Source organism: Ictidomys tridecemlineatus, chromosome 10 (genome assembly GCF_052094955.1).
Source record: "Ictidomys tridecemlineatus isolate mIctTri1 chromosome 10, mIctTri1.hap1, whole genome shotgun sequence".
NCBI lineage: Eukaryota > Metazoa > Chordata > Mammalia > Rodentia > Sciuridae > Ictidomys > Ictidomys tridecemlineatus.
This window is the reverse complement of record NC_135486.1, coordinates 108,838,812-108,855,581: the sequence shown is the minus strand read 5'-3', so window position 1 is coordinate 108,855,581 and position 16,770 is coordinate 108,838,812. Positions and strand designations below refer to the sequence as shown.

Here is a 16,770-nt window from a genome sequence, read left to right as displayed (position 1 = left end):
ACAGGGATGGGAACTAGACTTGCTGGCCTCAGTGCACCATGTTGTCAGCACTACCTGCAATCTCAACTCGACTCCTTGGCTGTGGTAGTCTTCCAAACCTGCTTACTGCCCGAGGAGGAGGACTATGTCTGTTCCTACAGGAGGAGTGCTGTTTCTACTAGGCTCCTCCGGTTTCTCAAGGATGGAGCCAGAGCTGTTCAACTGATGGTGGTCTAGCAGCAATATGCCGTCTTACAAGATACTGACTGTGAACCCTATGAGATTGGCCATGGCCCCTACCGGGATGTGCAGATGTAAGCCAGGAGCAGAGCCATCTCCCTTCCTTGAGGCTTCCCATTGGGCCTTCAGACCCTGCAGGTAGGATTGCCTGAAGAGCTAGAGTGGTAGTCAATGACGGGTAAGATCCCCAGAGGGGGACAACCTAAGACAGGCACACTCTCGAGTAAGGCAAACACCTGCTAATAAAACAAAAAAGGGGAGATGTAGGGCATGGCTGCCCGATTCTCAGTCTTGGGGCTACACATGTGGCTGGGATGGCTCCTGGCAATCAGCCAGGAGGCGGTGCTGTGGGTGGTGATGGAGAAGGCGGACCACCTCCAGGAAAGGTCCGGGACTCTTCCGCCCTTGTGGACAGCTCGTGCCTTCCCTTATAGACTATGGGATGGGTGTACATGTGAACTTGTTCCACCCCTCTGACCTTTATTCTGATTGGCTCCTGTGCAGTATATAAGCTGTGTGTACTTCCTCATTAAATGAGATCCTGCTTCGACTCGTCTCTCTGGCGCATCTGATTGTCCTCCCAAGAGAGAGGGCTGGGTGCGGGCCGCCAGTCACCCTTTACCTCTCTTGGCTTGTCTTGGTCGGGGCGTGCTTTCCCCACTTCTCCCAACAACCTCTATTCTATTTTATTGTTTGAAGATGTTATCAGTCTATCCAGTTTTCCCCAAGAAGAAGATATAAACCTCATATCTTGATGGGAGGCATGTAGAAAAGTTTTATAGTCATGTTTAAAACCCCTCACTTCTAAGTATTAGAAACTGAAGTAAAGAATCCTGTGGAAGGCAATCTGATCTTAATTTATTTCATCACCCTGTCTTTGGGCCTCATTTTCATTGACATGTCTCATCCACTTTTTATGAGCTCCCCATCATGCCCTGAATGTGCTGGCAACATGGTGGTGAAAAAACTCTTATGTCCTTTCCTGAATCCAGTGCTTATCATGAATTAAGCCAACTTTTTTTTTTTAAAGAGAGAGTTAGAGAGGAGAGAGAGAGAGAGAGAGAGAGAGAGAGAGAGAGAGAGAGAGAGAGAGAATTTTTAATATTTATTTTTTATAGTTCTCGGCAGACACAACATCTTTGTTGGTATGCGGTGCTGAGGATCGAACCCAGGCCGCACGCATGCCAGGCGAGCGCGCTACCGCCTGAGCCAAATACCCAGCCCCTAATTAAGCCAACTTTGAGAGAGGAACCCTTGGCACTGGCTGGACCAGTTGCAGGGAACCTTCCTAATATTCTGAACATTAATAGAACCCATGCAAGGGCAAAGCAGTTAGGCGCAGAGTAACAGGCTGCATGGGCAAGCATGCTCAGAACAGTGACCTACATCAAACCTCCATCTACCCCACAGCACCCTTTCTCTTTAGGATCTTGTCCACTGGTCTCATGCTTCTCTCAGAGTGCAACAGTCTTCTGGAAATACACATAGCCAGGGAGAAAGCAGCATTTTCCTGTGGATTCAGATGTTTGAGATATGTTCTTCGGGGCTATAAGACTCCTGTGAGAGACTCTTCCTTAGCTTCATCAGGGATCTTTAGAAAATAAGGTGGCTGGATGTCAGGACCTTGGATCATGGCACAGAGATCTTGGGACTTGAGACCCACTGGCAACAGGGAGGTGAAGATGTTCCAATGGACTGCCAGGATTTCAGTGACACCCTACATCCTGGTTCAGCTGGTATATACTCCTGGTACTGAGTGCCAGAGGTGGTGCTTCCTGCCCACCCTGCCAGAAACTGATGTGCCTGAGTGTCCTATAGGATGTCTGTCAGCTGTGGCCAGTAATCCTGTTCTTGCCTGGATTCACACAACCTTGCCCACTGGCCCCAAATGTCTTATCACATAAGATAAAAAGGATGCGGCAACCATCTCCACTCCCATAGTGTCACCCAGCAGCAGCTGGCAGATCCAGGTGTAGTCTTTCTTTTGTGAGTATTGCTCAGGACAGAGAAGGACCTTTAGCTAAGAATCGTAACAACTCTATATTTATTGAGCCCTTATTATGTTTTTACACATTATAAATAATGTGCATACTCTGCTTTCATCAACATAACAAATCTGAAGTATCAAGTATCCCAAGCATAAGTACTGCTAAATATTCATTGGCTTTACATAGTGACAGATGAGTTTGGAAAAGGCTGATAGTCTAAACTGCGATAGAAATGGTAATTCTCCAGGAAAGGAGTACATGTAGAATTTTCCAACCTTACTTAGTCATAAGGCAACTTGGAGAACTGGGTATTTTAAGAAACACAAAACTGAATCTTGAGCAGATGGCATAGAAATGAATCGAGAAAATACGGTGTCCTATGAGGAGTGGTCTAAGAGGCATTTGGCAATAGGTAGATTTTAAACCATCATGGTGGAACTCATGCCACTGTCTTTGAAAATGAATATTCTTGATATACATGGGATAGCTAGTGCCTCTGGAAGTTCACTATGGTTTATCCTTAGAAGACTAGCATCTACTTTAAAACTCTCCAAAGAAGGCTGCAATGATATCACAGGTGCAAGGAGCTTCATCTGCTTCTTACTACCAGTCACAAGTACAGGTAGAAAGATGCTGAGCCACTGAGGTGTTCCCAGGCTGCCTCTCTGCTGGGTCCATCTTCTCCAAGAATGTGGAAGGCTCTTTCCTGAGTACAGTACTACATGGAGCCCAGGACCAAAGCCACCTCAGGACTGATATAAACTGCAATCTGACCCTCGTTCTGTTTGTTATTCTAAATCTGCATCCTAAATACACTCTTCTTTCAGTCTGTTTTTGCAGCATTTATACATCTTTTATACAACTTCATATTCATTCCACCAAATGTTTTTGAAAGCACTGATTGTAGAAGGGAGGGTTAGGGTTAGAGTTAGAGTTAGGGGTTAGGGGCAGATGAATGGGGGGTAAACAGCAAGAGATCAGTGGGTAGCCAGGGCTGCCTTCAGAGAAACAGTATTACCTCTGCTTGAATCCCAAGTTGTGGAGTGACAAGGAATGGCAGCCTCCCTCTAGTTGCCATCTTGGAACTCCTTCTGCCCTCTGCCTTTTAACCTCTTTGTCCTGTTTGCCCTGTGTAGAAGATACTACAGCATTATTGCAAAGGATTTTAAAAATTATTTCTCCTAGTAAAAACAAACACACAAGCTCCCCAAAGGCCAGTTTTAAAAAATTAAAGAAAACCAAAGGGAACATAAAGCTCACTTGAGAGGAGTGGAGGAAAGCATGGACACATCCTGTCCCTGGCAGAGAGACTGGAGGTGCAGCCACATCTCATTGCTCTCTCTCTTTCTTTCTTCCTGTATCTACACCAATATTGTTTTGCCTTCTGCCTTTGTATTTCCAAGACACATGCCCAATTCCTTGCTCAGCACAGGTCCCATGTAAAGTGCTTCCTGCTAGTCCTTCCTACAGGTGTCTTCCAAGTCTGTGGCTTTCTACATACCCCCTAAAAATCCTTCCCAGATGGGTTCAACTACCCCTTATGCCTCCTCCTCAAGTGTGTTATTCCTTGCTTTCTAGACAAAGTCTAGAGTCCTTTAGAAGGTTCTGTTTGGCAGAGGCATCCGAACCAAAGGATGGTCCTCTGTGACACTTAATAGGGGTGGTGCATTCCTGTATGAAGATGGTCCACCTGGTCTCTTTTATGGGAGGCTGACTTTAAGGAGAGGGCTCCTACCTGGTAGTACTGCTGAGGAGCAACCTGGTTTCTTTCCCCAGCTACCTGCCAACGACATGGAGGAGGACAACTAGGCTCCTAAATAAAACATCTTTCATTTCCTCTATGGGAATAGCTACACCCAGCATCCCCTGTTCCACAGAGTGCACTAGCAATTCATCTGTTTCCTGGGCTGGAACACTTGGGTTTCCAGGGAGGTGTGTGAGGAGGTGGATGTGGCTGTGTGTGTGCTTGTGGGGGGAGAGGGATGGACTGACTGGAGAGACACAGGAAGATGAGTAGTTGCAGGTGGGATCTGGGGAGGAGAAAGCTTTGGAGGCTGTGCAGGGAGCGAAAGACTTCCTTGGCAGTCATAAGTTTGTGTGTTGGTGTGTATGTGTGTATACCCAATATGTGTGTCAATTTACTCTGTGCAATCTAACATTTGGTGGTAACTTATCATAGATAACACAACTGATTTAAGTAATAAAAGAAAGTCCAATTTCAAGAAAATAAATTCCTATCTTGAGGAAATATAAAAGTACATAAAATTGTAAAGCCAAATTCAGTTTCAATGCAATAATTGAACTATATAGTCTAATAAAGCAGAATTTAGGTGACTTTTTTAAGATATATATCTTTGCTCTTTTTTTTTTCGTGGTGTTGGGGATTGAACCAAGGCAGGTCCTTGTGCATTCGAGGCAAGCACTCTACCAACTGAGCTATATCCCCAGCCCCTATATCTTTGCTCTTTAATATATATTTATATACAGATATATCTGCCAATTGTAAACTATAGTGTACTTTTTTTTTTGAGAGAGAATTTTAATATTTATTTTTTAGTTTTCGGCAGACACAACATCTTTGTTTGTATGTGGTGCTGAGGATCGAACCTGGGCCGCACACATGCCAGGTGAGTGCGCTACCGCTTGAGCCACATCCCCAGCCCAACTATAGTGTACTTTAAAGGAATGGGTAAAATGAGATGAATGGAACCTTAGTGATATATATATATATATTCCATTCATTCAATCTTTGCACAATTAATTTCTACTTTCAACCTAAGTAGATTTACAGTTTAATTATTTGTCCAGAACACTGAGAGGTACTCTTTAGTTTTAAACAAATCTGCCAGGCTTATTGATATGTAGAATGTATAATGGAGTTTACATGCTATAAGATGCATCCAAGGATGTAAATTTTTAAAAAATGTTTTAATTTTTGATGGTCACAACACTTTTTTAAAAAAATATTTATTAAGTTTTAGGTGGAAACAATATCTTTATTTTACATTTATGTGGTGCTGAGGATCGAACCCAGTGCCTCGTGCATGGTAGGTGAGCGCTCTACCACTGAGCCACAACCCCAGCCCCCAACACTTTTATTTATTTATTTTTATGTAGTGTTGAGGATCAAACCCAGTGCTTCACACATGCTGGCAAGCGCTCTACCACTGAGCCACAACCCCAGCTTCAGCATGTAACTTTTTGATGTACCCAAGCAGGAATATCACCAACATTAAAGCGTTATTCTACTGAAATCAGAGATAATGATAAACCTGTCTCTTGATAAAATCAACTCCTCAAACTTGATTAGGTGGGACACCAAAAAAATTGTTATCTGTCAAAGCATCTTTTCAAAATTTTCCAGAGAGATAGCATAATTTAGTTACCTCATATAAAATAGAAAAATGGGCTCAATTTTTATTGAAAAGAAAGCTGAAAATATGATGTCCCTTAACCTTACGTAACATATAATACAGAATATGCTCCTGATAAATGTTGTCAATGTTAATAATAGGTAAAATGTGGCAGTGACATCCACATATAGTTAATTCATTTATCACTAGGCTAAATAAATCTAATAATTATACCTTGATATATTACTCCTTTATAGCCTAAAGAACATAGTTAATAGAATAATGCCTCTCTCAATGTTTATTTGTAAGATATCTGTAGACTGTTAATCATGGCTACTAGAAAGATGATATCAAGATGAAGTTATTTTATAGAGAAAAAAATAACTTCAAAACCCTTAATATCCTGTAGTTATCAGCTTTTGTGAGGGCTCTTTTCTTTCCAGATTCAAGCTTATGATCCTGAGCTCTGGGTGTGGGGCCAAAATCACTCCCAGATTCCTTAGAAGTCCTGGAACCATGTTGGCTTGAGGTCATCAATCTGAGGGAAGGTATAAAATTCTGTATCCCTGGCCTGATGACAAGGTCATTTATTGTCTATTTAGGATGCTCAAGGATCTAACTACTTAATCCACTCCTGTCCACCCACCCACAGCCACCCTCTGCACATGCTGAAGCACTCTGACTCTCCCAGTCAGCTTCACAGCCACACAGGTGACCTCCTAGAAATGTGCTGGATGCTCCATGGCTGCTAAGCCAGATCTGAGAGAGAACAGTTTGTCACACAGGATGTGCTTGAAATCTTTACAAGCAACTGATCTCAAATTCAGCTTTGATGAAAGGTTGATCTCAGTCTAAAGTGAAACTTTAGCCACGGATCTCTCTCTCCCACTGGAATTTGTCTTTTTACCTTCTCCTTTTAATTCATCTTGGGCAAGCACATCCTAAAGATCCCAAGCATGGAGATTCATTCATAACAAAGTGAATTTGCAATAATAGGATATTCCATGTAACTCTTCCCATATTCCACAATTTTCATCTCATTTTCTAAATAAAGGGTTTAAGCCAGAATTTCTTTCTTTCTTTTTTTTTTTTAGAGAGAGTGAGAGAGGGGAGAGAGGGAGAGAGGAGAGAGAGAGAGAGAGAGAGAGAGAGAGAGAGAGAGAGAGAGAGAGAGAGAGAGAGAATTTTTAATATTTATTTTTTAGTTCTCGGTGGACACAACATCTTTGTTGGTATGTGGTGCTGAGGAACGAACCCGGGCCGCACGCATGCCAGGCGCGCGCGCTACCGCTTGAGCCACATCCCCAGCCCCAGAATTTATTTCTTAATATTTAATATTAATATTTCTGGTTCCATTTTCCCCAGTCACCTCTGACATTTTAGATAGACGTTGAATAAAAATTGTTTCTGAGGTAAATGATCCTGCCTGTATTTTCTATATTCAGTGGTCACAGCCTAGAATGTTTTGAATGGGCATGTAGGGGCTGTGGGAGGGAATTACTTTAAAACTTGAAATGAGAACCGTAGGATTTTCCTAGAGTTTTAATGTTATTGGTGTATTTTGAACTATACTCATGTTAAATAGTTTTGAGAGAGTTGCTGTTTTGAAAACTTATTGTTCCTCATTAGTTTTGTGATAAGTGTTATAACAGGTTTATGTACATAAATATTTTTAATTTAAAGACTTTGGTTTTTAATCTTTGAATCTATTGTATCGCTTACATTGATAGCTCAGTGGTAACACCCCAAAGTCTTGTAAATATAAAATTTTCATTTGATGTTTAATCATTATTGTAAATATTGAGCTGCTATTTTTTAACTTGCCTTGACATGTCTGTCATTTTAAATTAAGTCTGCATTTCAAGACAGCACATGTGCTATGTGCCTTTGAAGATCATAGCACAGTGTATTTTGTGGAGAAATGTAATGAGGATGAAATTCTTCTTACCTTAATAACACATATGCTCATGTCATTCTTGACTGTTTGCAGACAAACTGTGTTTAACAGGGTTGTCATCAATTGACCAAATTGCTGACCTGTGGGGAAAAGAAAACAGTTCAATTATTTTTCACATAGGAATAAAACAGAGAAAGTGGCAGATCCTAAATTGAAGAGTGGAAACATGAAACATGGGGAGGACACTGAGGGAGAGACAGCACAGGAAGAGTCAAAGAAACAAAATTCTTGGGGAGTTGTATAACAATCATAAATCCCCAATCAAGGAGATGCTGTCCTGGTAATGGTCCAAGGATGGGGACACAGGGAATGGTAGACTTTGCTACTGGACAGCCCTCTCGGTGTGGCCCTTCCCTAGTAGGGAGCCAGGAGCCTATGTCGCTGCAGAACATGGCAGCTGGTATGGTTATCATCTGTGGAGACACCCTGCATAAGCCAGCTGCCCAGTCATGGGGGCACAGGCAGAGGGCTTGGTTGGAGGCAGCTCTTATTATCCTGATGAGGCTGTAAAAAGGGATTTGAAGGTCAGCTCTGGTTGTGAAAGGATTTGATTTCTCATTTATGTCCTTCATCTGGGGCTTATTTAACAATCTGATGGGAACTTTTATAATTTACCCAGTTGAGGGGGTATGGTGTTCAACAGAACCTGAGTAAGCTCTGAGGGCTGAGGTGGTGGGTGTAGCCTCTCCTCCCATGGTGCTCCTTGAAATGGTTGGCCCTTGAGGGCAGTCAATCTTCTCTTAGGACAGGACTCAGGGACCTGGGAGGACAATAACTGTAGTAGGGGAGGAGCTATGCAGGACAAGATTTTACACATGTCCTGGGATGGCCCATGGACTCTAAGAGCCATGGAGCTGACCCAGGGCCAGTATGTCTACTCAAAGAAATATTCCAGTGTTGTGATGTTGACCAGTGTCCACTGACACAAGAACCACAACAGAGCCTGGGGCTGCTGCAGCTCTGTGGACTTGCTCCTACAGAGAGGGTGAGTACCCAGAAGGGATGCTGCTGCTCAGTGGATGGAGCAGCAGGGTTTCCTGAGGACGTGTGCTCAGATCTGGAGGATGGAGATTGCCTTCTCTGGGGCTCCCCTGGCACACTCTGGCCAGACCAGGAGGACACAGGTGCTGTTCTAGAGAGAGGCCCACACAGAGTGGCTCCAAGAACTGAGGTCTTCTGTGAGCTTGATCCCGAAAGATGGAAGAAATACAGAGGGACCTGGTTTCAATGAAAACCAAGGACTTTATAGTTCTTAAAATAACAAGCTACCAATGGAAAGCAGTATGGAGATTCCTTGGGAAACTGGGAATGGAACCACCTTTTGACCCACTCCTCTATTTATACACAAAGGACTTAAAAACAGCATACTACAAGGACAGACACACATCAATGCTTACTGCAGCATAATTCACAATAGCTAAACTGTGGAACCAACCTAGATGTCCTTCAGTAGATGGATTTAAAAAATGTGGTATATATAAACACAACAGAATATTACTCAGCAGTGAAACAGAATAAAATCATGGCATTTGCAAGTAAATGGATGGAGTTGGAAAATATAATGCTAAGTGAAGTAAGCCAATCCCAAAAAACCAAATGCTGAATGTTTTCTCTGATATAAGGAGGGGGAGCATGGAAAGTGGGGTTGGGAGGGGGAACATGGGAATAGACAAACTGTAGATAGGGCAAAGGGGAAGGAGAGGGAGGGAGGGGGCAAGGGGGTAAAAATAGATGGTGGAATGAGATGGACATCACTACCCTAAGTACATATATGAAAAAGACATGAATGGTGTGAATATACTTGTATATAAGCAGAGAAAAGAAAAATCGTGCTTTACATATGTAATATGCATTATAATGCATTCTGCTGTCTAATATATAACAAATTAGAATAAAAATTAAAAAAAATAACAGGTTATCAAAGACACACACTCCTGAATAATTGGGGAATCAGGAAAAGCCCACTGCCTCATGTGAAGGATCCCAGCTTTTTAAAGCTACTAGAATAAATGCAAATAGCCAGTGGGAATGGCTGACTGTTCTTTCTTCTCCCAACGTCACCTCAATCCACAAGAATCCAAAATAACAGGCTTATTTTTTGAGCTTAGCTTCTTAGTAAGAAGACAACAAAAATAAGCTTAAGTCAGGGGTTTGATTTAAAAACGAATTTCTAAGAATTATCTAGGAGTTACTGGGTTTTCAGTTAATCCCTGACTCCCAGACTTCTAGTGATGGTCAGAGGCAACCAGAACACACAAAAAATGGGTGGGTTGCAAAGACCCGCTTCCTGCAAGGAACAGCTCCACCAGGGTAACTTACAAGCCTGTCCATCCTCAGACCCTCTCCCAGATGATCCCAGCTCTCCATATTAACCAGAAAGGAGAGCAGCCAGGCCCATGAGCAAGGCCACCCCAGATGCTACCACCTGGGCCTGCAAATGAACACTGCACTTTCTAACACGGGCCAGGCCGTTGCACCTGGGCTCTCCGCTCCTCCTCTGGCCCCAGCCACAATGTCTCACCCCTCACAGCATTTGCTGTCTTAACACTGTGTTCCACCCATGCCCCTCCCTGGTGTAGGGTGTCTTTCCTCCGTGCATGCATGGTTTTTTGGTTGTAGCACAGATGCCAATTCTTGGCTAAAGTGACATGTCTGCCCCACTGAGGCCCATGCTGTAGGTGCACCTTCTGTTTGTTTATAAACTTTACTGCCATCTGTGAGTTTGTTTCTGGGGCTGTCACTGGTCGGTAATCAGCGGGAGCTCACAAGGACCATGACTTTGAGGCATATACACACACTCACCTGCCATGCCTAGCAACTTGGATCAACTTGGAAGCCACTCCTCCTCAGGTGGCCTTTAGGGAGCAGAAACATGACTTCCTGTTTCTTTCAACATCTGCCTAGGTTGAGGCTTCTGATGTTATTTAACAGACAGAGGAGGCTAGAATTAGGTGGAGAACCTCATATGCTTATGCTATCGTAAGCATATGGTCTAATACACAGTGGTTTAAATGTTGAGTTCCCTCTTCAATCCTGCTGCTGTGTCTGCCTTCCCATCACATCTCCCTGAAACATTCACTTTACATGGGGCTCTTGAGAGTCATGGACCCCAAGCAGGGGTGGTGCTTAAAAGGCAGAGGAGGGTGCAAGGATAAGTGCCCTGCCCTGGCTGAAGCATCTGCCTATGACAGACCTTGTGTGTGGCAATTTTGTCTGCCCATAGGGCACTGTTTTTAAGTCCACCTAAATTCAAGAATCAGTACTGAGATCATGGGTGACTGACATACAATATGTTCTATGTTATTCAGATTTTCTAGAGTGCTTCCCTATTATATCAATAATTGCTGTAAGCCCAAATTAGAAGTGAAAATGAAAGAAATCCTCATTTCAACTCAATCAGTACTTCCTTCCTGTTTAGAATGCAAGGCTCCCACAGGAGTCCCTCTACAAGGTGGCCATTCCTCCTTGTGTGACAGTTTTTCATGCAAGGCACTGCTTGTGGCAGTGGATGTTCCACTCATCCCTGTGCAAGGATGCTGCTGCTGTGCTGTTGAGTGTGGGGAACCACTCTGAATGATTCGCACCTTCCATCCTGGAGCAGAGAGACTTTGACCAGTCACTATATTTCATAGTGACCTGGACATTGCCCCGGTCCAGGAAGTTTGAGAGCGTGTCTTCAGACGTAGGCGTGTCACCCCATGGATTGAGCTACGCTTACCTATTCCTTTGTAATACTACCCTTTTGCCCTGTTTGGGATAGAAAGTTCCATGGAAACTCCCTTTGTGTGTCCCCTTCTCTTGCTCTGCCGTTGGGTATGGCCTTCCTAGATGTCAGTCAACCTGCTGACAGCTGACATCATGAATCTAGACTCAACCCCCTGAAACCTGACCCCATGCCTCATTTGAATGGCTTCTCCTCAATAAAAGGGTTCAGCACGAGCTCGCTCTCTCTTTCTGTGGACCCTTAAGGTCAGAGGAGCCGTCACAGGACCCCAAAGAAAAAGGTACCTCTGTCCCTTGTGTGATTATTTCATACAGCCCAATTCACTTGGAGTGACCCTGAGTGTTTTTGTCATGTGGAATGTGACAGGTGAGGACAGGCTGGGAGTCCTGGCTACATGTCCCTACAGATATCCATATATTGAGCATCCAGCCTCCCATCTTTGCTCATCTACTGGAGGTTTTAGAAAAACCTATTAGACTGGTCACTTCATCAATGCTCACATCAATTCCATATTTTTGAGAGCCAGAGTTGAGGCTTTTGATGTTATTAACAGAGAGGGGAGGCTAGTATTAGGTGGGGAACCTCATATGTTTACGCTCTTGTCACCTGTAGCATTTTCTGCCTTGGTCATGCTGACTTCTCATATTTCACCCACACTTATAGGTCTGAGCATGTGAAAGTTATTAAGTTGAAAAATGACTGACTCTTGTTGAATGAACACCGGGTAGGATGTGAGACTGGTCTAGGTGTGATGAAGAAGTGCCAGGGTGGTCAGCACCAGGGTAGAAGATGGCACAGTGAAGGAAAGGCAGGAGAGGGGCTGGGCTAGAGCTGTGCACTGGGGCACCCACTTACCTCACTTGCCCACGACACACGCATTCTGTCCACATCAAGGTCTGTAGGAGACCTCTGCTTTAGGAGAGGCCCCAGTCAAAGGTAGAGACTTATCCAGGAAGCCTGTAACCCTGCACTCAAGATCCACCCCAAGTGCATTGTTCTGCTTTGACACAGGTCACTAGATTGTCTCATTCAGGGGCACACTGTATGGCAGCAGACTGTGTGGTGGGAACTGGCACATTGATGGGAGGTGACAACCCAGGAAGACAAATGTCGTTTAAGGAAACTTTTAATAGATATGTAGAAATCACACATACAAAACCTGTTAAACTACCCACCATGGGTGTAAAATTCACTCATTGAGGGAATGTGGCTGAGCACACAATTCTTGATTAAACTGTGTCTGGAAAGGAATACAGTTTCTGTTAAAAAAAAAAAAAAAAAAAAGAGGCTGTTTTGTTGGTACTGCAGATTAACACCAAAGTGAGCATAGGGATTTCAGTATTTCACCAGTCCCCAGAATCAGAAGCTCACATGGAGTTCCCATGTCCTCTTGCCTAGAACTCATGGCTGGGCTGGAGTCCAGCTTTCTTGACCCACACGTGTATGACAGATGTGTCCAAGAAGCCCTGCAGAACCACACAGGCCACAAGCACTAATAGCCATGCAGGCAGCCTCAAAAAGTCACGAGGGGGCTTCCTCTCTCACAGTAGCATTACGTCCCTTAGGTTCTCCTGCAGGATCGAGTTCTTCACAGCAAGGAACATGAAGTGGATGTTCTCGGTTTCTATGGCGGAAGTGAAATGGGGATCAGCAGCTTGCTGTAGTTTCACCTCCTTCTGTCAAAACATTGGACCAGGCATAGCTGGATTTCCTCCAGTTGGTGAGGGTCACCACTGAAATTCAGGAAGTGTTTCCTGAGGCTGACCATCTTCACATTCTCTTCTAGGAGGTCCATCTTCTTGAGGAAAAAAATTATGGAGACATTGAAGAAGAACTTGTTGAGGATGATCTCAAAGATGTTCAATGACTCCCTTCACTAATTGCTGTGCCTGTCCTCCAAGAGTGCCTGTTTGTTTTCACAAGAGGACACCATGAACAGGACTGACATGTTCCCATCAAAGCACTGGAACTAATTTAGGCACTGAGACCAGCGGCTACTCACACCACCATCTTAAAAGGGATTTTTTAAAAATAATGAAGTCATGTTCCACAATCCTCTTGGTAGCCTTCCTGGCCAGCAAGATGTCTTGCTTACTAGGGAAGTAGTTCTATAAAATACAGGATGAGGGAGACATTCAAGAGAAAATAAGAACCAGAAAATGTCAAAAGAAAAGGATGTAGGGAAAAGTTACCCCAACTTTGCAAGAAGTTTAAATTTCATTTACACAGTCATACACATACTGTAAAACAGGTGAAAGGTTCAAACGCCTCATTTAAAAATGAATGGAGGCTCATCAATCTGAGGAGGAATGATCAGAAACCCTACTGCCAGGCCCCAGAGGAAAACCACTTTTTTTCTCTTTTTATTTCTACACAACAGATATCTTTTGTTTCTCACTTCCAGAACATAAACATTCCAAAAACTTAGTATTACTTCATTTAATTTAGGTTTTGCAATGCTATATAAATTTAGTATTTTGTTCATCTTAGAAAACCCTGTTTTGCCTTTGCTTTGGTTGTCTGTATTCTTCCTTCTTCTTCTTTTTTCTTCTTCTTCTTTTTTTTTTTTTTTTGATAATACAGATTGAACCCGGGAGTACTTAAACACTGAACACACTCCAAGCTCTTTTTAATTTTTTTTTTAAATTTTTGAGACAGGGTCTCATTAAGTTGCTGTAAGTTGTTGAGGCTGACTTTGAACTTGGACTACTCATGCATCAGCTTCCATAGCCACTAAGATTATAGCACTGTGCTACTGTGCCCAGCTCTATTCTTCCTTCTTACAAGAGAGGGAATGCAGAAAAACAAGAACCAGTAAGAAATAAAAAGTCAATAAATGCATAAGGTAATATGAATTATTTTTCATATACAAACCAGTGCGTCACTCAGTCTGATTTTAACACTGTTAAGAAGCCCTCTTGACACTGGGCTACCTGTCTTGTTCCTCAGAAAGACTTGTTCACCTGACTCTCAAATGCATCTGTGATGAGAAGAAACTAGATAAGACGGAAAACCTCACCTGACAATGGCGATTGCCACAATGCCATTCACAACAGTCCTGTCACACTGGAAGTTGACCACTATGCAGAGAAGCCTAGACCAATCTCTGACATAAAAGAGTGCTAGGTGGATGTACAACATCATAGACATTGACTTCTGTAATGCAGGGTTACAAGTGGTTTCTAAAATACAGAAAATAACCAATGGCTCACTTGCCTCCTCAGAGAAGAGCTTTCCTTTCACACAAGTACAGCTAAGTGGGTACACATCTGTACACACCCACACCCACCTCGGATTCCTCCCACTTGTGCTTGGTAAACATTGCACACACTGAAGAGCAACTGACAAAGTGAAGCCTGACTCACGACAAAAAGCTTGACTTGTTTCTCAGCTTCAATGGGGGTTAAAGCTACTTCCGGGTTCTAACTGGGGTGTACATGTAATCACCGACCCAAATGGGGAGACTTCTGAGAGCAAAAGGGGGCACTGTTAATAATCATGCTGGGGCAACAAGCACACCACAGGGCTGTCCCAGGCAAACAGGATGCAGTCCCCCAGGTTCTAGCATCCAAGGAAACAAGCTCCGCACTTACAGGAGACTGTTTTGTTCTAAATACCATCCTAAATCCTGATTAGCCTCACAAATTGTGGGTTAATCATTACCCACTGTACAAATGAGAAAACTAAGGCTCAGACAGCATAAGAGATACTTTCTAAAATATAATGTGGGTCTACATGACCTAGGCTCTTTGACATGTGGTCCTCACTCTGGGAAACTGAACTATTCTTTTTTGTTTCACACTGAGGAAGGAACCCAAGGCCTTGTTCATGCTCAGCATGGGCTCTACCACTGAGCAACACCTCTAGTTCCAGAAGTGAAAAATTATGATTTGTGAGACCCTTTGAAAAAGCCAACATTGAGACCTGACATTTTTACTATATTTTTAAAACAAATCCAAGTATCAGTAGAGGCCTGTGTGCTTAAATACGATGTAAAACATCAACTCTCTCCTTTTGGGAAAAAGCAAGGATAAACACTAATTCAAGCAAAAAAAAAATGCCATACGATTAAAACAAAAACAACAGTGAAAAAAAATCAAAGATGTAAAGAATGACATGGTAAAGAAATGGCATTTAATTCCAAAAATTATCTGCTGTTAGAATTACTTATCTAAAGTCTCATTTTTAAAATATTAAGCAACCTCTGGACTTATTTCCGGCACACAGACAGATTTTATAAAGTAATTAATCCTTTTTTTTTTTTTAAGCAGGGGAGAGGGTACTAGGGATTGAACTCAGGGGCACTTGACCGCTGAGTCACATCCCCAATCCTTTTTTGAGATTTATTCAGAGACGGGGTCTCCCTGAGTTGCTCAGTACCTCATCATTGCTGAGACTGGCTTTGAACTACTCATGATCCTCCTGCCTCAGCCTCCTGAGCCACTGGGATCACAGGCATGCACCACTTCGCCCAGCTCTTAAAATATTTATTCTAACAGCCTTCTCTTTCTCGGACAGATAAAGGGTGCAGACCTATAAAAACAGATCCCTTAATAGCCCTCCCATGAGAACAGAAAACAGTACCCCCACACTGCCTCCAGGAAAGCAGGGATTCTCAACAAGGACCACCTAACACCGTCCATCCTGACATTATTTGAAGCACCTGCGCTAAAAATACCAGAAGTGACAATAGCTACAGATGCTGCATTAATGAAATACACATATACATATAGGAAGCAAAATAGAGTGCTTCAGATCAAGGTTCCAGAAAAGACATGAGACACTGAAGGTCCCTTTCCACAGTTACACCTGCCTGGGAAGGCATCTTTATTTGGACCTTCACTTTCCTCTCAAGATAAAGAAGCAGGTATGAACCTGCCTCTGCAGTAGGTGCCCTGATGCAATGACCCACTACCAAGGAGCACAGCTGTGGTGCAACATCCTCACCTGTCTGCTTCAAGTGACCTATGGTCCTGCATCAGGCACAGGCACTGATGGCAGAGGAACAAAGAGGCCTGTGTCACAGAATCCTGAGCTTCAATGCCTCTGGTCACTGCATACATCCTCTGTGGCTGGAGATAAGCAAGTGCTCTTGAGGCTCAAAGGCAGAAAAGACGACGATGATGCCTCATCACCAAAGCCAAACATGGCGAATGGCAGCCTTCACCTATCAAGGACATTCTCTGTGAAAACATAGTAGCAAAGAGAACGGAGGTTTCCATTTAAACCTCTCAACTCAGTGACAACTATAGGATTTCATCTGGGAGGTTCTTAAATCCAAAACAAACAAACAAACAGGAAGAGTGGCACATGCCTGTAAACCCAATGACTTGGGAGGCTGAGGTTCAAAGACAACTTCAGCATCTTAGAGAGACCACATCTCCAAATATAAAATAAAAAGGGTTGGAGATATGGCTCAGTGGACGAGTGCCCCAAAGTCTAGTTCTCAGACAGATAGCCACAAACAGAACCACACAAAATAATGAAAAAGAAATGACCACAATAATCTCAAGAATGTTCCCCAAAACA

At 43.2% G+C, this 16,770-nt stretch overlaps 1 protein-coding gene and 1 pseudogene across 10 annotated transcripts in view; both read right to left on the bottom strand.

Moving 5' to 3' along the window:
• Positions 1-16,770, bottom strand: part of LOC144364768 (MAP/microtubule affinity-regulating kinase 3-like) — a 63,003-nt gene that overhangs the window by 19,693 nt on the left and 26,540 nt on the right. For 8 of the 10 annotated variants that reach the window (XR_013426821.1, XR_013426822.1, XR_013426816.1 and 5 more), the window contains one exon: positions 7,509-7,597. Coding sequence is in view for 2 of the 10 variants with exons in the window: in XM_078023679.1 (XP_077879805.1) it covers positions 7,509-7,597 (89 nt within the window). In the remaining 8 variants the exon portion in view is untranslated. Of the gene's footprint in view, positions 1-3,225; positions 3,336-7,508; positions 7,598-16,770 lie in introns of all 10 variants that reach the window. The other 2 variants (XR_013426819.1, XR_013426817.1) reach the window with 1 other exon arrangement.
• On the bottom strand, positions 7,509-16,389 carry LOC106145348 (guanine nucleotide-binding protein subunit alpha-12-like; annotated as a pseudogene).